This window comes from Vanessa cardui, chromosome 12 (assembly GCF_905220365.1).
Source record: "Vanessa cardui chromosome 12, ilVanCard2.1, whole genome shotgun sequence".
NCBI lineage: Eukaryota > Metazoa > Arthropoda > Insecta > Lepidoptera > Nymphalidae > Vanessa > Vanessa cardui.
The window spans coordinates 5,536,229-5,560,221 of record NC_061134.1 but is presented as its reverse complement, the minus strand read 5'-3'; the positions used below and the strand labels follow the sequence as shown (position 1 = coordinate 5,560,221).

The 23,993-nt window shown below is 31.7% G+C and overlaps 5 protein-coding genes across 6 annotated transcripts in view; 3 read left to right on the top strand and 2 right to left on the bottom strand.

Annotated features, from left to right (window-relative positions):
* The first annotated feature begins 495 nt into the window (after window positions 1–495).
* Window positions 496–3,766, top strand: LOC124534332 (acyl-CoA Delta(11) desaturase-like). The gene is made up of 6 exons (XM_047110103.1): window positions 496–721; window positions 1,109–1,239; window positions 1,323–1,528; window positions 1,993–2,178; window positions 3,244–3,400; window positions 3,596–3,766. Exons 1-6 carry the CDS (start codon window positions 496–498, stop codon window positions 3,764–3,766), a joined length of 1,077 nt encoding a protein of 358 aa, XP_046966059.1.
* Window positions 3,767–6,492: 2,726 nt separating this feature from the next.
* On the top strand, window positions 6,493–7,388 carry LOC124534121 (biogenesis of lysosome-related organelles complex 1 subunit 1). The gene is made up of 3 exons (XM_047109813.1): window positions 6,493–6,691; window positions 6,761–6,833; window positions 7,047–7,388. The coding sequence occupies exons 1-3, from the start codon at window positions 6,631–6,633 to the stop codon at window positions 7,294–7,296; spliced, it is 384 nt and encodes a 127-aa protein (XP_046965769.1). The 5' UTR covers window positions 6,493–6,630; the 3' UTR covers window positions 7,297–7,388.
* A 1,765-nt stretch (window positions 7,389–9,153) lies between these two features.
* On the top strand, window positions 9,154–15,428 carry LOC124534120 (pyridoxal kinase). The gene is made up of 5 exons (XM_047109812.1): window positions 9,154–9,426; window positions 9,770–10,016; window positions 11,445–11,711; window positions 13,107–13,286; window positions 13,940–15,428. Exons 1-5 carry the CDS (start codon window positions 9,337–9,339, stop codon window positions 14,053–14,055), a joined length of 900 nt encoding a protein of 299 aa, XP_046965768.1. The 5' UTR covers window positions 9,154–9,336; the 3' UTR covers window positions 14,056–15,428.
* A 498-nt stretch (window positions 15,429–15,926) lies between these two features.
* On the bottom strand, window positions 15,927–20,389 carry LOC124534374 (lysophospholipid acyltransferase 7-like). The gene is made up of 7 exons (XM_047110178.1): window positions 20,028–20,389; window positions 19,505–19,776; window positions 19,024–19,175; window positions 18,373–18,587; window positions 17,663–17,848; window positions 16,959–17,091; window positions 15,927–16,132 (listed from the first exon to the last, which is right to left on the bottom strand). Exons 1-7 carry the CDS (start codon window positions 20,231–20,233, stop codon window positions 15,938–15,940), a joined length of 1,359 nt encoding a protein of 452 aa, XP_046966134.1. The 5' UTR covers window positions 20,234–20,389; the 3' UTR covers window positions 15,927–15,937.
* Window positions 20,390–20,719: 330 nt separating this feature from the next.
* Window positions 20,720–23,993, bottom strand: part of LOC124533975 (G protein-coupled receptor kinase 1) — a 38,010-nt gene continuing 34,736 nt past the window's right edge. For both annotated transcript variants that reach the window (XM_047109548.1, XM_047109549.1), the window contains exon 16: window positions 20,720–23,727. In XM_047109548.1, coding sequence (XP_046965504.1) covers window positions 23,533–23,727 — 195 coding nt within the window. In that variant the 3' untranslated portion in view covers window positions 20,720–23,532. The remainder of the gene's footprint in view (window positions 23,728–23,993) is intronic.

Genomic DNA, 23,993 nt, shown 5'->3' with positions numbered 1-23,993 from the left:
GAACACGTAATTATACAAAACTAAGTATACATGCAACTAGTATATTACGATAACTAGCACCAATTAATATTCCTAAGAAACTTACAAATAGGTAAATAGGTATCTATGAATATAATTATAGTAAATAGGACATTTGATTGAAAACAATTAGTAAGTTTACAAAACAGGTTTATAAAGCATTCGTTTACCTAATTTCACATATTTGAATATGTTAACATACACTTCCATTGTATTAACGGTATAAAAGGGAATCGAATAAACGAAAATTTTATATTCAGATCTAGACGAGCTACCAAACAGTCAAGTGAATTAAATGTTGTAAAAAGAAATTAAAAAAAAAAATATAACCAAACAACAACAACATTAACCGTAAGCGTTTCGTGTTCTATTATCTGTTAGGTAGTCATTTGTTATAAACAAATCTAGTAAGAATTAGGAAAGGTATTTTATGATACTGAAATTCTGGATTATTTTTTTTTTTTTGTTTATCAGAAAATGCCTCCTCATGTGGACCCAACACCGAGTGGGGTTGTTTTCGAGACAGATACTCAGACTTCAGACTTGGGTCTTGATAAAGATGTATCCGTGCTAAAGAAGGCTACGCCCAGGAAATACGAATATGTATGGTTTAACATATTCTGGTTCTTGTTTTTGCACATCGGTTCTGTATACGGAATTTATTTAGGATTGACGTCTGCGAAATGGCAGACTAATGTGTTTGGTACGTAAAACTCTTTATCCTTATGTATAATCTTATTCATCTTATAAATTATATATATATATTTATATAATTAAAACATAAAATATATAAAAACAATCATTAATAATAATTAGTCTTTCACAAAGTGTACTGACTTTTATATGGCTACATTTTATGACGTCACTAAGCCCTAGGTAGTTCACTAATATCGCTGTAAGGCCGCTATCGTGGCTTTGATGCTATCGCTTTATAAGGGTTTATTTTATTTTCGTACCTATTCCTAGTTCAAACTTTAATTATATTTTGAATTAAAAATGTTATTAAAGTTTGAACTAGGAATAGATTAAATTGCTTCGAATAATATTAATAACTTTAGCTTAAATTTGTTCATTTTTTTTATAATTACAGCATTTGCTGTCCACCTTATGTGTGCAACGGGAATCGGTGCTGGATCACACAGATTATGGACGCATAGAAGCTTCAAAGCACGAACTCCACTTCGCATCCTTCTTATGATTTGGCAAACTATGGGTTTCCAGGTATCATCAAAGTATTATAATGATTGTACCCAGTATAACTTAAAATATAACATAACCCTAATTTTTTTTCCTTTACATCGCAGGACAGCATATTTGAATGGGCGCGAGACCACCGCACTCACCACAAATACGCAGACACTGATGCTGATCCCCACAACGCTGAACGAGGCCTGTTCTACTCCCATATGGGCTGGCTTTGTGTCAAGAAATTGCCCGAAGTTGTTGAAGGCGGCCGTCGTCTTGATCTCAGTGATCTATATGCCGATCCTGTTGTTATGTTCCAAAGAAAGTAAGTAATAATAATATCATTTATATAAAATGTAATATTGATTACTCTAATATTCTTTTTAATTTAGTATACTGCATATTTATGACCTACGCATATTTCATATACAATATTCTTGAAGTATCCGAACTGAGATGGCCCAGTGGTTAGAACGCGTGCATCTTAACCGATGATTTCGGGTTATAACCCAATCAAGCACCACTATATATAAGTGCTTAATTTGTGTTTATAATTCATCTCGTGCTCGGCGGTGAAGGAAAACATCGTAAGGAAACCTGCATATGTCTAATTTCATCGAAATTCAGCCACGTGTGCATTCCACCAACCCGCATTTGAACAGCGTGGTGGAATATGTTTGTTATTACTATTGAATATGTTGCCTTAGCCCAGCAGTGGGAAATTTACCAGGCTGTTACTATCCGTAATAAAAACTTGCAAGGTCCTTATTATTATTGTTTTGTTTTCAGACATTACTTGAAGATGATGCCGATCCTGTGCTTCGTGCTGCCGACGGTCATTCCCGTTTACTTTTGGAATGAGACTTGGCTCAATGCTTTCTTCATACCCACGATCCTTCGATACACGTGCGGTATTAACGTAGTGTGGAGTGTAAACAGTTTTGCCCACAAGTTCGGCTACCGACCATATGACAAGTAAGAATATTTAACAAATGAACGCCCTGGCAATGCTGATACTAAAAATACTACAGAAATTTTCTTATTTCTTTACTATGTACTGTACATGTATTATATACAAACACTTTCCTCTCGAATCATTTTATCTAATAAAAAAACGCATCCAAATCCGTTGCGTCATTTTAAAGATAAAAACATACATAGGAACAGACAGCGGTAAGCGACTTTGTTTTTATACTACGTATTGAAGGAGTACGTATAGACGTTGAGTGATATATGATAAAAATAACTATTTTTTTACTAATATAAATTCACATCGTAATAAAAACCGTAAAATATACAGTGCCATCGCTACTCCTTACAGTCTCCAAAACCGCGACAACGTGTACGAATTTTGTTTGTTAGCTGTTTAATTTTGGCTTCGTTTAGGCAAGTTAGTCTTGCGGTTTAACACTCCCGATGTCGGAAAAGCTAACAACTATTTTGTTAGATTTTCCGAAATTCTTAAAATATTATGTATTCACAAAAGGATTACACACACTTATCTTCTTATTATTACCTATGTGTTTTTTTTCGTTTGTACCTAATTACAATTAAAATATATGTTCCTGAGGGGGCAAATTTTTTTGTGGAAATTTCAAAACTAATGACATGTTTTTACTTTGGTTTAATTGCATTGTAAACTGACATCTTTTCGCACGTTTAATACTTTTTTTTATATACTGCCGTAACGCTGCCGTAACTATTTTCGTTAGCTAAAATTAATTCTTTGTTAAATCGTAACAATATGGTAAATTGCTATTACAATTCCTCTAATTTTCTGCACATCTACAGCTGGTGGTCTTCAAGATGAGAACATAACCCTTTTTTACGTGCACTTATCATCCCATAACCGTTGGGACAAAAATCGGCTTGCACTATTAATATATAACAACATTATTTGTTTACGTAACGGTAAATTGTATCTTTCTAAAAATATTCTTAATGCAACACATCGAATGATTAACATATTTTAGGTCTTAGTTATTATATTATATTTAGTGTTTTTTGTCACACTTATGTACCTACACAAAATGTTTATAGGTCACTGAATCCCCGGGAAAACCTCGCCGTATGGATGATTTGCGTGGAGGGTTTCCATAACTACCATCACACATTCCCATGGGATTACCGGGCGACTGAGCACCCTATTCTAAACATGCTTACACCAACTATTATGTTTATTGAGTTCATGGCTAAGGTAACTGAACAATTTATACTAGATTTTCTATATCAAAATTTGTTACATACAAAACCCTTTTTTAGACCATTTATATCAAGATGTATGTATTTTTTTATTTAACGATTTATAAACATTATTCGGATAAAATACAATATATAATTAATTTTAAAAGCAATTTATATCTACTAATAATTTTTTTTTTTTAATTTTCAGATCGGACAAGCTTATGACTTGAAGGCTGTTACACCTGAAATTATAAAACAGAGAGCCCAACGTACGGGAGACGGAACACATCACCTTTGGGGCTGGGACGACCCTGAATTTACAGAAAAATTAAAATCACGTTATAGCGTTGTTTACAACGCAGACAGAAAAACTGCTTAGTCTATAAACAAAATCTAATATTAATTGTATTACGAAAAATATATTTTGTATATTAATCTCATAGCATATTTATAAATGGATGTTCTTTATTTATTATTAAAGTAAACACAAACTGAAAGTGAAATATTTTATTTCTTATTACTTTGTCTGATGTAGGTCTCCTTTAAAATGATTATTTTTTTATGTCGCAGCTGGAACTGTAGTAAACGATAAGCGAAAATCAATACCAACCTCTTCCATTAGCAGAGTATAATTAATGCAATACAATCACGAACGTACTTACTGAAAGTACTTCATATCCACTGTTACAAGTAGGTATAATCAAACGGAAGACACCGATAACTTAATTAATCGTAAATTACATACAATAAATATATATGTATATATAAACATGGGATAGGGTAGAGATACGGGCAAAACGGTTACGTTATGGTAAATGGTTACCACCACCTTTAATCATTGGAACTGTAAGAAATATTAACCATTCAGCTGACAGCACTGGGAGCTATGATTTTATGTCTCTTGTGCCTGTTTTATATTAGCTCACTCATCCTTTAAATCGGTATACAAAAAATCTCTATATGAATTAGATGCAAGATTATATTTATACGTTTTATGTAGGGAATTAGTATACCATAGTAATATTGGCTTTTGTACCTATTGGCTAGCGTCTACGACTATAGATCGTAATATCCGGATTTAAGTTCTATCGTCGAACTAATAAAATTTAATGGGTTTTTGACTCAAGCAAATCTCAAAGGCAGACGTGCGTTAGGCAGTAGGATACTCTACTTCTTAAAATTTCCAAAGGTGTGACAAAGTTTCTTTTCAAATATATATCATTTCGAAAATAAAAACTACCTATATTTTATTGCTGAAAATCGATTGTATAAAAAAATCAAGCGTTTATTTATTCATAAGACATGCTGTATTATATAATTACAAAGTATTTGTACCTCTACAAATATACAAGGTACAAAACGTAGGCGATAAGAATAGGAACGTTATGAAGTTTGTAATTGAGATTATAGAAGCAACCCGAAAATCCAGTCTTATAGGACCAAACTCAATTTTAAGTTTTTTAAACTTAAAATTAAGGGTTTGGGACTTGACAAAAAGTTTTCATTCTTATTAGGTATGTAGAAATGGAAATACACTTTTATTTTATTTATATATACATAAAATTCGAGATTATTATTTTTTCTAACCTTTTTTACAACAGTAACTTTACATTTGACTTTTTAATTTTACAGAATTTTTAAACGTTTTTTAATTTAATTAATAAGCAAACTTCCCATTTCTTTTATTTTATATAATACGCAGGCCGACAGTAATACCTTACATCGCAAATGCACCACCAACCTTGGAAACCAAGATGCTATATACTTGTGCTTGTTACACTAGCTCACTCACCTGTTTGGCGGTTGAATATCTTATGAATGTGTGGTACCTACCTAACCAGTAAGGCTTCCAGAAAGCCACCAAGAAAATTCTTAGCAATATATCGCTATTTTTTTCTCTGCCCTAGTCTTTTCATACATTTTCTACGATAAAGCCCACGTTTAATTAGAGCCATTTGTAAACAAGCACCTTTGGATAATTATCTCGTCTAAAAAATACAAAAACGTTTTATTCGTTTCAGTGAGATAATAAAGTGTAGTGATATTTACAAAAAACTTGATGTAAATTTGCTAATTAAACTAATTTTATGTCTCTGACAACACTTATGTCTTCGGTTAAGATCCGCCAAAGCTTAAACTTCGAAGTTTTGACCTAAGCCAAAGTAAGCACTTAAATTGAAGGAACTGTTCCAACAAAACAATTGTGGAATGGAAGAGGCAGTGTCATTGTGAGCCCAGTCCCCCAACTGGGTTCACATTCAGTTGCGCTGGCCAGCCGCCGTCTTAATTAATAAACTAAAATAAACGAAGTTTGAAAGCGCATTTCAGTATCCAATAAAAGTAACTTTAATTTATTTGCAACACTTATTTGAGGCTATTTATTGCTATAATAATTACGAATGTACGTTGTGAGTGGACACTGATTCTGCAGCGAGATCTTAGACTATTAGGTGACATCGCCAATAACTTAATAAAAAGCAAAGCAAAACATTTTTATCAATCTTGAATTTATTTATTTTTAGGTTTTTTAACCTCCAATTTTGGGTTCGCCTTGGGCCTAAGGTTAAGTAGATAGCTAATTAAACGTCTTCAGCTTAGACTTCGACCAAAAGTTAATCTTCGGTCGGACACGAGAAATTTCACAACCCAATAAATTGTTGCGCGAATTACTTATCTACTCTGGATCAATTTAGATAACTGCTAATACTGCTGAATTAATCCATCTCATGGGTGATTATAGATCAGAATCACCGTTATACATTAGTCTAAATAATATTTTTCTGTTCAAAGGTCAGCAAGAACATTGAAGCATGCCTATATAAACATTAATCAAGAGCTGTTAATAGTAGTGCACAATATTACTAAAATATTAGCAAATCCCGTGTAGCACGTAAAACTAAGGTTTATTTATTTCTATTCCTTCTTCGATTGGAAAATACTATAAATCTAATCGATTTAAAATATATTAATTTGTATGTATCTATGAACAATTTTTTTTTTGCCTACTTCATGAAGAAAGGAAAAAAATATTGCAACAAAATGACATTTACTGGCAATAATAACCTTTTAATGATATTTATGCTATGTACTCTGAACTGTCAGAGACAGATGTCATTTCTGTTGTTTTGATGTCAAGACCAAAAACACGTAAACACGCAAAATAAAATAAATATATTTAAAAAATAATCAAAAAGAGTGTGTATTTAGTTTAAGAATACTGATATAAATTTTATTTATACGAAAATGCTCTCATCCTTAATAAAAGAACATCAAACGAAACAAGCAGCTAAACGAGTAGTACAAGGTATATTTTGTAAATCTATTTATGAGGACTATATTTAATATAATTCTAATGAAATCGTGACCATTACAGAACAAAAACGCAAGGAATGCATTGCAGCTGCTAATGATTTAACTCAAGCACTAGTAGATCACTTAAATGTGGGGTAAGTATTGTTCAAGTCAAAATAAAAAAAATATGAATGAATGTTGTTATAACTTGTCATCTAAAGATATAAATTTGCGTATGCACCGTAAAAATGTTACATACATTGAATTTGATCTGAATCTAATGCTAAGAGATGTTTGTAAGCAATATCTAAGATAAGAGATTTGCATTTTCATTGCTAGTCGTAACTATTACTTTTTTGTTTATATAGAGTAGCTCAAGCCTACTTGAACCAAAAGAAACTAGATGCTGAAGCCAAATTGTTACATCAAGGAGCTATCAACTTTGCAAAACAAACGCAACAATGGTTGGCCTTGGTTGAGAATTTTAGCAGCGCCTTAAAAGAAATAGGAGATGTGGAAAATTGGGCTAGAAGTATTGAAAGTGATATGAAAATCATCACAGATACATTGGAGAGAGCTTATGAAACAACCCAAGAGAAACCCAGCTCTAGTCAATAACTTAGACTACACTTGTATAATTTAAATGTTGATGTAAATTTTCAGTACATGTATTAATTAAGTTATATTAATTAAATTAAAGTTTAAGATTATTATATTTTATATCTGAAATGTACAAAATCAATCTTTTAAGTTTATTAATTTGACTTTTCAAGCCACTTTATGACAAAAATGCTTATATATAGCACTAGCCTGATAGATTGTTTTTTAAGGACGACCAATCTATACATATAATAAAATTGGAGTGTCTGTTTGTAATATTAAAATATCCCTGTTTTACTCACTGCATATGTAAGTAAACATGGTACATATACCAAAATAACATTTTTACACTTTTTGTCTGTCTGTCCGTTTGTTCCGGCTAATCTCTGAAACGGCTGGACTGATTTTGACGGAACTTTCACTGGCAGATAACTAATATAATGAGTAATTTTAGGCTGCAATAATTTTTATTTTTAATTTCAAACGCATACAAGTTCGCGTGCACAACTAGTATAAAGTACAAAAACTACCAAATAATCTTCTAAACTCTTTATTTCCTACCTTATATCAAAATATTTTAATTCATATCCAAATGCTTCACAAAATTGTCTTAATACATTTATGTTGTGGCTGGCTCATAAGAAAAAACAATTGTAATTTAGTTTCACTATCAAAAATTTCAAAGTCCTCACAGTTAGAAAGTCCCTGCAATGCAATTAAAAACCAGTCTTTAAGGTTGGGTCATATCACATTTTTATAAGAATGAAGGAATGAATGAAATGAATCCTGTCTCAAGAATTATTTGCCTCTAATTCAGTTAAAGTTACAGACAGGATTGGCAACATCTTGAAGCGAGCTTCAATTAAAACCGTTTACAAGCCTCATAAGAAAGTGAGCCACTTCTTGAGACCTATCAAGAGTAATATTCCTTTACAAACTGCAGGAGTATATAAACTCGAATGTGAGTGTGGTTTATCTTACATAGGCCAAACAAAGAGAAGTATCGGTACCAGGGTCAAGGAACATATAGGAGATGTCAAAAATAGGCGTTCTTCTATGTCTGCAGTCTGTGAACATGCTCTGGATAAACCTAACCATTTTATCCGATTTGATAAACCACAGATCCTCGCTAGAGAACACAGATTCATTCCTAGAATGATACGCGAGGCTATTGAAATTCAAAAACATCCGAACTTCAATAGAGAAGATGGTTGGAGACTTTCTAACACCTGGGATCCACTTATTAAAAATTTAAAATCCCAAATCCAACAGACTGCAAGACCTAAAGATACAGTTAGTGCCTTCTGCGTGCAACCGGAACGTTACTCAAGATATCAATTGAGAAATCGTTGGCGGTAGTTGTTAATAATATTTCCTTTGTTCTTCAAATAGACAAATGTCATCTTAGTCTGCCCGTGACCACGAACACTGCAAAGTGCTCGAAACGTCGGGATGTTTAAAAATAATTAATATACGCGATTCATCCGTTATAAATAGTTTTATTTAAATGTGTAATCATCGCGAAAATTTAAGACAACATTATGAAGGAAGAGAAGATATATTTTAAAAATCAATTGTTGTTTCAATGTCTCTGCATGGGAATTTTGTTCAGGACGAACAAGTATATATGTCCATAAATAGGTAGAAAATATTGAGTATTTGCAAAATTTAAATTGTACCCATTTAACAATAGGTATTTCTTAAGCAATCATAATATTATTGGTTCCTTTAAAATAAGTGTTGTTAGAGGCTGTAAGGCGTAATACCTTCGCCTATTTCAAAATGAAAAAAATATCCTTATCACTTTGACAACTACTATTATTTCATGTTCATACATATTTCATAATCTAATGAAGTAAATTAATTGTCACTTTGTCAGTCGAACTTAAGTATCCAAATGTTCAGTCGTTTCTAAATCTATTGTACAATATTTCTCAAATCCTTAAAAGTAAGATTGACTTAGTGTATGTCAAGGTTTTAATAGTTAATAGAGGTTAGTTAATTCGGGATTGTCAGCAATTTATTTTACAATTGCTGACAAATAATATTTCAACAAAAATGTCTTCTGAAACTCCCAGGGTATTATCTATCCAAAGCCATGTCGTTCACGGATATGTTGGTAATAAAAGTGCCGTTTTCCCTCTTCAAGTAAGTCATTAAAATAATATTGTATTTATGTGAATTTAAATGATAAAATATTAATTTAATTTACTTTGAAACGTTGTTAAATTAGCCCGAGATTTTGTAACTATATTAACAAAACTTAATCAATTCATCAAATATTAATATAATATTGATATCAATATAAGGCTAATGGACTATAGTGTTTGAATTAAAATCAGAATATTAAAATTTTAAAACTGTCTTCAGTAATATTTTCATAATATTTTGCTAGTGACATATTTAATTATTTTAAAGTATGTGTTGATACATGAATTAGACCCTACCTTATTTACTTAGTATGTAATAAACTTTTGTTACTATATTGTAGATTTTAGGTTTTGAAGTTGATGCTATAAATTCGGTACAATTTGCAACACATGGGGCATACAAACATAAACATAAAGGAACAATATTGAAAAATGAGGAAATGGGAGTTCTCATTGAAGGCCTGATATTAAATGAAGTTGATTATTTTACACATTTTCTTACTGGATACTCAATGTCCCCTGACTCATTGAAACAAATTGCCCAAATCATCAAAAGGCTACGACAGAAAAATCCAAACTTAATTTATGGTGAGAAGAAATAGAATTTTATCTAAATACACACACACATTAAATATTTGTATTTTTGCAAATTGTTAACATATAAGCCCAAAATAGTAATATGCCCCCAATAGGTTAGAGACAGCCCTGATTATGATTCAATATATTTTTTAAATTACCAATTTTCCACAAACATGTCTCTGATAAATGTTCCATAAATAATATCTATTCCCATTTTTAATACTGAAATGTAACATGTTGTATTTTAATTTTATGTAAAAGATAATGTTCTAACACACAGAGCCATAAAGATTAAATCTGACAGTAAAATCTTATTGTACATTACTTTTATGTGTATTGTAGTTTTGATAGCAACATTGCTTAAACAAATTCTTCACTATACTTTGGTACTAAGTATGACTTCATATTTATTTTATGAAGTAAATACTTTTTTGTATACACCAACAGCCTGTAAATTTCCCACTACTGGGCTAAGGCCTCCTCTCCCATTAAGGAGAAAGTTTGGAACATATTCCACCCCACTGTTCCAATGCGGGTTCGTGAAAAGCACATGTAGCAAAGTTTCTATGAAATTAGAATGCAAATTTCCTCACGATGTTTTCTTTCGCCGCCGAGCACGAGATGAATATAAAGATATAAACAGAAATTAAGCACATGAATATTCAGTGATGCTTGCCTGGGTTTCAACCCGCTATCATCAGTTAAGATGCATGCATTTTAACCACTGGGCCATCTCATTTCTTTTTTTTGTTTGTTTATACTGAATGAAAAAAAAAGTAATAATCTTGTTGTTACAGTATGTTAATATAAAGATGATTAGATAGAGCATAATATTAAAGCTTCTATTGTATTATACTTATCATTCACCATTGTGGTTACTGTTATGAGCCTTGTTTTTATGTTGGTAGATTAAAAAACATTTATAAAAATATATTGTAAAGACTACTTTAGTATAAGAAAACTACTTTAGTAGTTGTAATATTACTTTACTGTAGTGTTAAACAATAATGTTATCATAATGAAATAATAGGATAAGATAGCATACTGTCTGGTAAATAATATCAATGTCTTAATTTATAGTTGTCATCATATCTGCCCCTATAAAAACAGACATTATCTGAGATTACAGTAATAATTCATTAAGATATACAGTAATGTAGATGAAAACTATTTTACATTCGGCTTAACTTTGAATTTCTATATTCAGCAAGTTATTAATATTTTTCAAAGAAACCTGTATATTACATTTTAATTTCTTCATTTTAAAAACTTCACCATACGTCGCTTCCAAGAAAGTTTCTGTTAATTTGAACCTAAGATTGGCCAAACATCTACAATCTCATCTTCGGTTCATTCATTTATCCACAGCCCATCTCTACTTTTTATATATCCTATCAAACATCTATATCCTATTGAACATGTTAATATTATTTACAGTATGTGATCCGGTAATGGGAGACAATGGGAAAATGTATGTGCCTGAAGCTATTCTTCCAGTCTACAGGGATATTGTAATACCTTTGGCCGATATAATAACCCCAAATCAGTTTGAAGCAGAACTGATAACTGGCTTGGAAATGAAAGATCTTACCGGAGCCCTCAAGGTCATCGATGCACTACATAATATTGGAGCAAAAACTGTCGTTCTTTCTAGTACAATATTGGGGGATGAGAACAATATGATTTCTATTGCCAGTAATAAAGGTGAATTTAAAAATATTGATACTATAATTAGTTAACATATACTGTGCCAATATCATAGTTTATTCCAGTCCAGGCCAAAAAATTAATATTTAGTATTTATATTTTACTGTTTATATTTTATCTGTTGATCGTGAAGGACATGGGCCGTTTTCTATTTGTTGAGAAACTAAAATATTATATGCCTGTCCTCGGTTGAACAGTCTACTATATTTTATATATGAATGAAATGTCATGATATTTTACACTACAAATTTAATTGACATTGAGATAAGAGTATACTAGCGCCCCGCCCCGGCTACGCACGGGTGCAATGCTAATAGTAAACATATTACAAAATTGATTACGACATCGCATTAGAAACTTCTAAAATTATCAGTGTTTCTTTACTACAGTCTATGTATTGTATACTAAAACCTTTTCGAATCATTCTGTCTATTTAAAAAAACCGCATCAAAATCCGTTGCGTAATTCTAAAGATCTAAGCATACATAGGGACAAACAGCGGTAAGCGAGTTTGTGTTATAGTATATAATGATAAAAGGTTGAAGGTCAGGTATCTTAATGTTCCAAACAACAATGTTTAAATATTGCTTAATACATTTGTAACACAAATATTGTTAGCTTCATCAGCACATCTTATTTAATCGAGCGTACTCATCGTGACAAGCTATTTTTGATGAAAAATTTTGGTTGATAAAAAATAAGTAATAAGTAAATAAGTAGTTCCAAAGTAATAATGATTTGACTAACTAAATCGTTCACACTTAAAATTGTAGCGTGATAGCCAGTTTGTAAGGTCGATCAACATTCTGATTATTGTTCTGGCTTAAGCACCTTGAATGATAAACTAAGTTAATCTTAGTTCACGTGTTCAAGTCATTACGACAAATCGTATGGGAAAGTATTGCCAATTCATGTCTATGCTTACTGTTAAAGAAAGCAAAAAAAAGAAAACATTCATAAGGCATCCCTTACGCTTAAATGAAATGAAATCATGTATCATTGTATATAGTAGCGAGTTGTATTATTATTCTAAAAAATAAGATAAATTCTAGGTGTCGGTGCGCGTTCTATTAATCAATTAATATATAATTTATTCAGCCTAAATCTCGCGTGGCAACCCGACAGACCTAGCGACAATAAAACAAGCGCCGATTTCGTAATATTCCTCGACAAAAACAAATCTTCCATTATAAAATAAACAGATAATAGTAATGTGTGCAAATTATTTCACGATGTCGCAATGTTAAGCAAATGTACAGTTTAAAGACGTCTTATACTCAAATAATGACAATGCAAAAAGTAAATAAAACCCATTATAAAATATATTTAATTTAGGTTTATGTTATATACTAAGTAATTCATAAATGTTAATGTATTTCTTAATATTTTCAGAGTCGTGTTATCAGATCGAAATACCAAAAATAAACGCAACATTTACCGGCACCGGAGACCTGTTCGCAGCCTTGTTCTTAGCTTGGTCTCATAAAACTAACAATAACTTGAAACTTACGCTCGAGAAGACAATAGCGACGCTCCAACACGTCGTCAAGGACACTTACGAGAAAGCTAGAGGTATTTATTATTATTATATATATTTATTTCATATTTTATTATTGAATAATTCAATAAATAAACTTCATTTTTAATTTTTAATAAAAGAAGAATAGAAATTAGATAGATATCGTAAGAAAAAAATCGGAATCTATTCAGTATTTGATAGAAGATATATCGTCATCATGTATTAAGCAACAATGCATGCATTAAACCTGAAAGCTTTCATATGAGGTGGATATACATCGTCGACCTTGCTCAATTGATCATTGACGATAAATTGCCGCGAATAAACTTCACACCCTCTGTGCGCTGTAATCGCGGAGAAAATTGTCATAAGACCCTTCGGACACAAATTAACATCGTAATATGCGCGTATCAATTACCTAATCTCTTGAAATCTTGTATTGTATATTGTATTTGCTTAACATACCGATTTAAATTTGAAAAATAAAATGATGTGGAAACAAAATAGAAAAGCTAAATGGCATGCCATTACATACATTAACATTTTTTGTTTAAGCAACGCTACTTATCAATGTAGCTATTTCGCGTATATCCACGCTTTTATTTATGGCTTGAGCCCTTTACCGAAACTCCTCATATCCTTGGTACTGTAATGATTCAGTACTGAATACATATGTATATTATATGTAAATGATATTTGATTACAGCGTTGGAACCAACTGGAAATATTTCACCAGCACTGTTGGAATTGAAATTAATTCAAAACAAAGCTACTATCGAGGATCCAAAGATTATTATTAACAGCAAGGAAATTAGAATTTAAGAAAAAATATAAAGTTATATTATTCTATTTGTTTTATATTAAATTTTATTATTTGTTGATTTATTTTAAATGTATTAAATTAGTACAAACATTTTACTCGTTACGTTATTATGTATGAATGTAGCCTTTATTCGTGTAATGATTGACTCTCAATCTAAATATTAGGCTGACCTATTGGTCAGCCTAATATTTAGATAGACGCTATTGCGTCATAATAAAAAAAATATTTAGAAAAAGACAAAGCTATTCTGCTGCCTATATAGATTTAGAATAATGTCATAAATAAACACGTCACAAAGCACGTTAATAGCGCCAACAATAATAAAATCCTTTATTTTTAGGTCTTAGGCAGACCGTAGATGTAATGTTGATTTTCAAATTTTACTTTGTCCTTTTATTTATTTATAAAATTTTTGTTTTAACAAATGACGGTACACATTATATGTACGGTATATTGAAAAGGTGAACACACTTTGCCTTACGACAGCTTCGCGTTGGAAGCATTTATTTGAAATCCTGAGTTTCTCGTACTTAGCCAGCGCTAAGCTTAAATAGTTGATGTTTGATAATGCAATCAGCATTTTTAAAAGATTTTTGTTATGAGTATTGATGAAAGTACAAAAGACAATAAAACATTTCCATAACTATCAATGTATATAAAAAAGAGACTTCAGTATTTATAAAGCTTTTTTTCCGCAATTATGAGCTTAAATAGCTAATAAGGATAAATTATCAATATATTATATCAAATCATTAGAGAATGATAATTATTTATTACATTTATAAATACTGACGATCGTTTGGTATTTTCTTACACGAAAAAAAATCGAAATAAAATGATTTGGACGAAGATTTTAATCTGTGAAATACTTTACATATATTTAGAATCTAACGACTAACTAGGTCTCAACCTAGCAGAGTATATCCTATTATGTGCTAGATAGTTTCATTTTATTTAATATATAATATGTTGTTATGTTGTACTAATCTAAGTAATAATTTTAGTATAAGTTTTGATTCAATGGTTGCTTCTTTAGAAAAATATTTAAAGTGACCAGTGTAACAGAGTGCTTTTGATGTTAACTAATAAACCATATCGTATATATTCGAAATTAATCACGTTTAAATTAAATATAAGAAATCGATTCTTGTAACATTATTTTAGACCATATGTACCATAGACCGTAATAAGTGAAATAGCATTTTGTTAGTCTTAAGTTAAACAATTGTCTTCCATACAGAATAAGTGTCTCTGTGATATGACGAATAATAATTATTGTTTATTTAAAAAAATGAGTTTCAAGATTTAAATTAAGCACTTAACTTTTGTTATGTACTTTTTAAATATTATAATAAATGTCTATATATACAAATTTAGTCTTTTTTTATGAGCGAGATGGCCCAGTGGTAAGAACGCGCGCATCATAACCGATGATTGCGGGTTCAAACCCAGGCAAGCACAGCTGATTCATGTGCTTAATTTGTCTTTATTATTGATCTCGTACTCAGCGGTGAAGGAAAACATCGTGAGGAAACCTGCATGTGACAAATTTCATAGAAATTCTGCCACATGTGTATTCCACCAACCCGCATTGGAACAGCGTGGTGGAATATGTTCCAAACCTTCTCCTCAAAGGGAGAGGAGGCCTTTAGCCCAGCAGTGGGAATTTACAGGCTGTTGTTGTTGTTATGAGTGAGAACCATAGTATGAGGAAAGTCTTACGGCATGGCTGGAAAGAATGTTACTTATGAGATGACGTCAGATAGAGAAGTATGGAAGGAGAGGACATGCTACGCCGACGCCAAATAAACGTGGGATATTGGGAGTTCATTTTTTATCATATAATGAAATAAAACTATTTATATGTGCATCAAAATTTAATCATAAGCTTCTTCTAGTTTTATAAACTACAACTGAATAAATCATCAAAAAGATAAGTAGCAAGTGGAAGATCCAAAAAATTGAATTGTAATACCTCAACACGACATCGGTATTTTTGATAACGAAACACGGAGTCAGGTACAGCAGACAAAACATACGCATTATTGAAAAGCCGATGTCCCACGGAAGTTTTAGCTACAAACAAAAATATAATAAACTTATAATCTTTTCAATTACATGCTTCAGAAAAAGCCAGAATAATCGAAAACATGGTTTGCGTGAATTAAATTTTTGAACCTATATTAATATTATAAATGTGAACGCATGTAACTCTGTTTGTCTGTCGCTCTTTCATGACCAAACCGCTGAACCGAATTTTATGTGATTTGGTATGAAGCAAAATTGAACTCCGAGAAAGGACATTTGTTTTGCCTAACACATAAAACGCGACACCCTAAAACGCGATCAAAACAGGATGAATATAAGTATAGTACGACACAACTTAGATGTCGCATCGGCAAAATTCGTAAAACCGATCACATACGACTTGAGTACGCTATCCCAAATTGTCAAAATTTATTTCTGATGCGAATATAATCTTTACACAAACGTAATAACTTGTAATATCATATGACCCAATATATTCGTCAATTTGACGCGTCGATTTAAATGCACTTGCTTTCTCTGACGCGTGAATCTATGGCGACCAATAGCTTCGAATAGCGCGATAGGGAGCTATTTGTATTGGTTGTGTAAATCGGCAGTAATCGGTTTTATTTTCATTCCATTGCATTTTCCGATGCTACATCTAATTTGTGTCATACTTTACGTAGTATTAACGAATTGCAGATTTTTTTAAAACATGACTTTATTTAGTGAGAAATCTATGAGTTGTGAGTTATTTAGGGATTTAGTGAGAATAGGAGATAAAAATAGGTGCATGATGTAAAAATAAAATATAGTGTTCTGAAAATTATGATGAATAAGGGATTTTAAAAATAGTCATTCTATTTTTACTCACTGCGCCGGATGTATCGTATAGAACACTGTACTCGGCCTCGAGGTGTACGTAAACCCACAACGTAGATGCTATTATGAACTGAGGCAATGTTGGACCAGACCACAACGTCCAAGCCAAAAGGGAAAAAGCACTCCTGTAATTAACAAAACCACTTATACATATGTATAGAGATTATTTAATATTTTCTGTCGTAAACAAACAGCAATATACAAAGCAATCAAAAATCTTATAATAGGCTATTTGACAATGCGAAAAATAAATTGTGAATTATTGTAATCAGTGTATATTATGAGTTTAAAAATGGTTATTTACTAACGAAACTTGAAAATAATACTTAATTTATTCAAAAAACAATAAATAAAAATGCATTTTTTCAAACGTTTGTCACGTGACACAAAACGCCTGATTGGCCGGGCTTATGAATCTTATGATGAAGTCACTTTGTTGTAAACTTTGCTTTTCTACTATATGTACCACAGATTAAAACACAGCAAAGTGACGTCACCGACCCCATTGCAGCGCCATATTGTCCAAGTAGCGTTTTCGCGCGTTATTTAAATATGGAATTTTTAATATGATATTTTTCGGCAAATATGTACTAGAAATAAAAAAATCTACTTTTACTGGGTTCCTTAACCTCCACTAAATAATATAAAATGGATTTTAAAAACCAGTCAAATAGCCTATTATATTTTAATACATACCTCACTTCTTTATTGGACTTGATAAATGTTTTTTGTACGTATGCCCAAAACCAATAGCGTGTCGGCATGTCCCAACTCCGCATCGTATCCTTCATCTTGGGCCCTATGAGCAACCCTTCGAGATTAAAACACTTCAGCATTGAGAAATTGTATTCCTCTTCAAGCGCCACATCAGTGGACGTGGTCCTGACAAAATATATGTAAAATGTAATTAACGTATTAAAATTTTGATTAACAAATTAATATATAAATATTGGACAACACAACATATATTACTTTTATCCCAATATAGGTAGCTAAAGCAATAGTATTATAGAAAATCAAGAGTAACGACGATATCACAAACACCCACACCCAAGACAACGTAGAAAACTAATGACCTTTTTCTACATCGACTCGGCCGGGAATCGAACCTGGGATCTTGGTGAAGCGTACCCATGAAAACCGGTGTACACATTACTCGACCATGGAGATCATCAAACAAATTAAAATAACTTATAACACCGGATTACACTACATAATTGGTCCGGAATATACATAACAAAATAACATCCGCATATTACAAATATTCCCCAAGAACGGGAATCTACCTTCTTAATCTTCACACAGAAACCAGGGATCCTCAACTGTCTCAGTCACAAGTGATTTAAGAATCTTAACACTTCAAAGCATTTTACAATATATAGGAAAAATTTAAAATGGAAACTTACGCCAATGTAACAAAACTTAAATGTGTAGATGGTCCAAATCCTGGAATCGGTTGACATTTAGCCGGGTACACTCCGAAACCGGCTTCAGTAAACACGCTCGTGCATAACATCATGACCGTTTTCCAGTGGAGGAGATACATCGTCAATTGCGGTATATTGTACAAATAGCGAAAATCAGCACCATACATATTGTAGAATACATCTTCATAATAAAGCTGAAAAGTCGGTATTATATGAAGTACCTACCCAAACAACGCTATCTAATATATACAAATGTGAAATATTTAGGAGTGAGCATTATAATATGTCATTCTTACGCGCGTATGTACGTATTTTCGATCGAGTCGAGATGGCCCAGTGGTTAGAACGCGTGCATCTTAACCGATGATGGCAAGCACCGCTGATTCATGTGCTTAATTTGTCTTTATAATTCATCTCGTGCTCAGCGGTGAAGGAAAACATCGTGAAACCTGCATGTGACAAATTTCATAGAAATTCTGCCACATGTGTATTCCACCAACCCGCATTGGAACAGCGTGGTGGAATATGTTCCCAAACCTTCTCCTCAAAGGGAGAGGAGGCCTTTAGCCCAGCAGTGGGAATTTACAGGCTGTGGTTGTTGTACGTATTTTAAGTACTGATGTTAAGTACCTCTGGAGAATATTTTGAGCGCAAAAACAAATATCCAAGCCAACATACAATAGCTTTTTTTAATTTTTGTTCCGTTATAATCCTGCAATCTCCTAACGCTCCGAAAGGGGCATTGAAATGATCATCGAAAATTTTCCATCTGTAATAAGGACCTGAAAAAAATTAATAATATTTTTATCCTTTAATGACGACCTCCGTGGTCGAGTGGTGTGTACACCGGTTTTCATGGGTACGCCACTCTGAGGTCCCGGGTTCGATTCCCGGCCGAGTCGATGTAGAATACCATTAGTTTTCTATGTTGTCTTGGTTCTGGGTGTTTGTGGTACCGTCGTTACTTCCGATTTCCATAACACAAGTGCTTCAGCTACTTACATTGGGATCAGAGTAATGTATGTGATGTTGTCTCATATCTAACTCGATAATGATCCAATTACTATTCGTTATTATTATTTAGATAGCCATTTTATTAATATTATGTTACCTCTATGAATCCCAATAAATGAATAAGAATACGCAATAATATCAGCGGCACTGGGCTCAGAGGCAAGGGTGTCAACATCTTTAATATTAATTTTCGAAACGTTTAATCCCTTAGCATCAGTCCTTATTTGAACTGCATTCATTTCGAAAGCTAATCCAACTAGTTTTAAGGCTAACGTTTGATTCAGCCAAATTATGTAAATATTCGTTACGTTTAAGTGAAGGTATATCAAGTAAATCCATGTGAACGCCAAGCTAATTTGGTGTAAATATCTAGAACAGTAGAAATAGAAATAAATTTATTAATCATTTATTGCTTAAAAGTGCAGTTATTTTGGTGATTAATTTTATCGATTTAATCATGTTTTTTTTTGAGATTTATTTTATTATACAGGTTCTTACGAAATATTCAAAAAATTTGGAGCGTTTTTGCCGTATTATAATTTACACGGGATATCTAATAGGGATTCGGGTCAGCTAGTTTTTATATAAAATACAAAAAAAAACACACTGGTTAATCTTACCTCCTGTCGCAGCATTTGATAATGATAATATTTCCCCAAACCATAAGTGCGGAGTGGTACACGTGATGCCCGCTGATCAAGCAGACTAATAACAAGCCTAGTCCCGTCCCGTAATTTCGTTTCATATCTATGTCTGTTATTTTCTTATAATAGCTACCGAGTGATATGCAAACTAACAAGGAAAAATAATATACAAATTCAGACATTATTTAATTTTGTTTGAAATTACTTCCCATTTGTTTCAGATTTAATATTAATTTTATAGATATCGCTAGCGTTAAAAAAAATATAGCACAATAATTTTATACAACAAAAATGTAGTCAATCATTGTTAAAACATTTTCCACAGGTTTCTTTTATTTTGAAAATTAATTTCACTGTGGTCATTCCACTAATTTAGTGTCAACTGTCATGTCATAGACAAGATATTACATCAGTAACATATTTATTGTCTTCGTACAATCATTTATTTGTAAACAAAAAGTATAACCATATTAATGAGAGTAAAATGATTTAATTTCATGAAATATTTATTTTTTAATATCGCGTGAAATAATGTTCCCATTTGGTTAAACAGCCAATATATATTTAATGTATATATTATTTATTATATTTGATATATTTTAATTAAAATAATTTAGTATTAGAACGTCTGGGTTATAAATAAGGTTTGAGATCAATAAAAGTCTTTATGATTAAATAAACAATTTACTACACATAATGTAGGTTCACAATAAAAATATTTTCTAAAAAGAGGTATGTACGATAACACATTGTCTGATACAGATCTAGCTGTGTGTATTGTTCTATAACAAACTACATAAACAAATTAACTTCGAATATCAATATACGCTATGTAAAGTGGTGAAAAGCAAATTACAAACAATAGAAAAAACCTTAAATGCTTTTTTACATTATTTAATACTAATTTGGCAAAACGGAATGTTGAGAATTCATAAATCCATTGTAGCCTACAAATTGTTTATATAATTGTATTATATTATTGAAAATTTCTGCGACAGCTTAATAGCCACACATTAAGCTACTCAACCAATGTTTAGTAGTAAAGCAGAAGCAACAAAAATAAATATAAATTTAGTTAAAGACAAACACTGAAGCCTCCTACGTGTGAATATGCATTTTAAAACAATATTTATCACATTAGACAGAATGATTTTATCAAACAACCTAACCTATAATACTGTTTAAGCTGTAAATATCTATTGTATTTTCAAAATAACTTCATTCAATTATCCAGTTGTGTAAATTCAATTGACTAGCATCTAATTCATACACTATTATTATTATTACATAACGTGCCGAGTTTAATTATAAAATAATATATAAAAAGGTACATATCAAATAAAATCTTACATTAGAGAATAAATATTCATTATTTCATACATGTCGTCAGCTGACATTTAATATTTAAGTGTAACTTATCTAAACTTTTACGAACCATATTTAAATATGATAACAATGTTTTATTAAATAAAACATGTATTTCTAAAATTACGAGTTTTATATAACCAGACTTGATCATTAACAGAAAATAGTATTTTAAATATTTAATTATCAAATGTTACTTTATATTGTTAATTTATTTTATCATCCAATATATTTTGAGTAGAATGTTTTAACACAAGTAAGACCGGGATTTATGTAAATAACTATTATAAGTTATATAAATGGCATAACATGGATTGAACTTACTTTTTAAGCACAGTTACCATATTTAAGAATATTATTATAGTATAAAAAAAAAACTATCTAAATTTTTTTTATTTTCTTTGTAAGTTGTAATATAATTAGAAACTAGTTTCAAATGCATTACATAATATATTATATTTAACCATGTATCTATGAGTTCAAAAGTAACATATATTATTAAAATCGAAATAATTCTGAATCCATAAAACACAGTTCGGAAATCTAGTGAGTTACTAATAGGTAGGCAGAAAATATCTAACGGTAAAACGAAAAGTTCCTACTTTACTAGCTAATAGGACTTTTACGACTTCTTATATTACGCCTTTAATAGTATAATATGTACAATTAAAAATTTATTGCATCATTTTATACTACAATATTACAATAATAACTATTAATCCAAAATAACATCACACCCTGTCACCTTTGTATGTTTAAACATACTAAGGTGTCCGCACACATTCACCAGATAATCAATCACCACAAAATGCTCGTTCATTTATGGCCTAATTAATTATAAACTCAGTATTATTATATTATATTGAACACTAGTACTCAGATAGCTCTTGAAAATAATAAATACTTAATTAAATTTTTCGAAAATTTATTTTATATTGTTTAAAACAATCAGACCACTTCGATCCAGATTTACGATATGCACTTAAAATTGTGATATAATTTAGTAGGAGACAAACAATTAAATCTGTATCAGACACAAACTTTCGTTTAAATAAATTGCATTGTTATAAAACATACAAATGTCTCTGTAAAAGTCACTTTCAACATCATGTGGAGAACATAATTATGATAAAATTCTTAAAATTGGAATATCATTTAAATTCTCTCTAATTAATTATTTTCTTCACAACTATTGTTATTACCACACCTAAGGTAGTTAGAAAAGTATTGCCTCTATATTTCATATGAAAGGAGATTATTTTTATAATAACTTTACTTATATATCTTTTTCTATTTGAATAAATAACAAACTTATTGCATATGCAACAGTAGATATGAAACAAATATAAATTTAAGTACCTTGTAATAAATAATTGCAAAATTGATTTAACTACACATAATGCAATGCAAATGTCAACTTATTCAAATTGCACAAGAGAGCCAGTAGAGATAACGTAAATACAATACAAGTCGTATTTTATACATATTGTGCAATAGACAGATGTAACTGAAGTGCTAGATTCTCTAATTATAATTTAAATCGATTAATTTCAAGCAACTATCAATATACACTTTTGAATCGAAATGTCAAGACACTAATTTTTATTAATAACCAATGTCAATTAGTCAATTTGTATTTTTTTTAGTTTTATTATCTATTGCACAAACACAGACATATAGGTAATCTCTATATCTACTAGAATTATACGTTATTAATTTTTTTACATAGTTAAATACAACATCCAGAATGTTTACATTAATAATTACAAAATTTAATACGTGCAAACAATTACAAAAGTTATACCAAATAAAGTCACTGTAAAGGAATTTTATTTATACACTTTATTGAATGCCCCTATATCATTAATTCGTACAACAATAAAAATACGAACAGCATTTATTTATTAATAATTGGCAGTCCTAATAGTCACTATAGTCCTTACTGAGGCCGTTCGCTCGGCCGTCTAGTAGCTTCAAATCGGAATACCCGAGCGGTCACTGCCGGTCACATGTTCCGCTCACTTGATGGCACATGTTCCGCTCACTTGATGAGTTGCGCGGCGCTTTTGGAGCGGCGGAACATCTTCGCGCCCCTGTTGGGCGCGGGAAGCTCGTGCTAGTTGGTGCCGTTGGGCGCGCGCGCGGGCGCCGGCGAGGCGGCGGGCGGCGGCCGGCCCAGCGCCAGCGACTCCTTGGCGCCGTCCGTGCCGTATATCTTGCCCGCCTTCTTCGCCATGGACGCCAGCAGCTCCTGAGAGCACTTGTGCGCCGACCGCAGCGATATCGCCCACTCCTTCAGTCCGATCTCGTCCTACAATTTGAAAAAAGAAACATTTGTTTTTTTTTTTTTTTTGTGTTGTGTATTGCTGTTCGCCCTGCTGGCCTTCACAGCGTCACCTGTCTTTCGGGCGAGAACTAATGTCCCCTGCCCTGAGGTTGAGCGCGGGGCTCTAAATTAAAACTAAATTAAAACTAAAGTTCGTCCTGAGGTTGTCTCCTATGAGATCGCACCTCGGCTCAGAACGAAATCGGTGGGGAGTGATTCTAACACTGAGTGAATTTACTGACGTCTCGGCC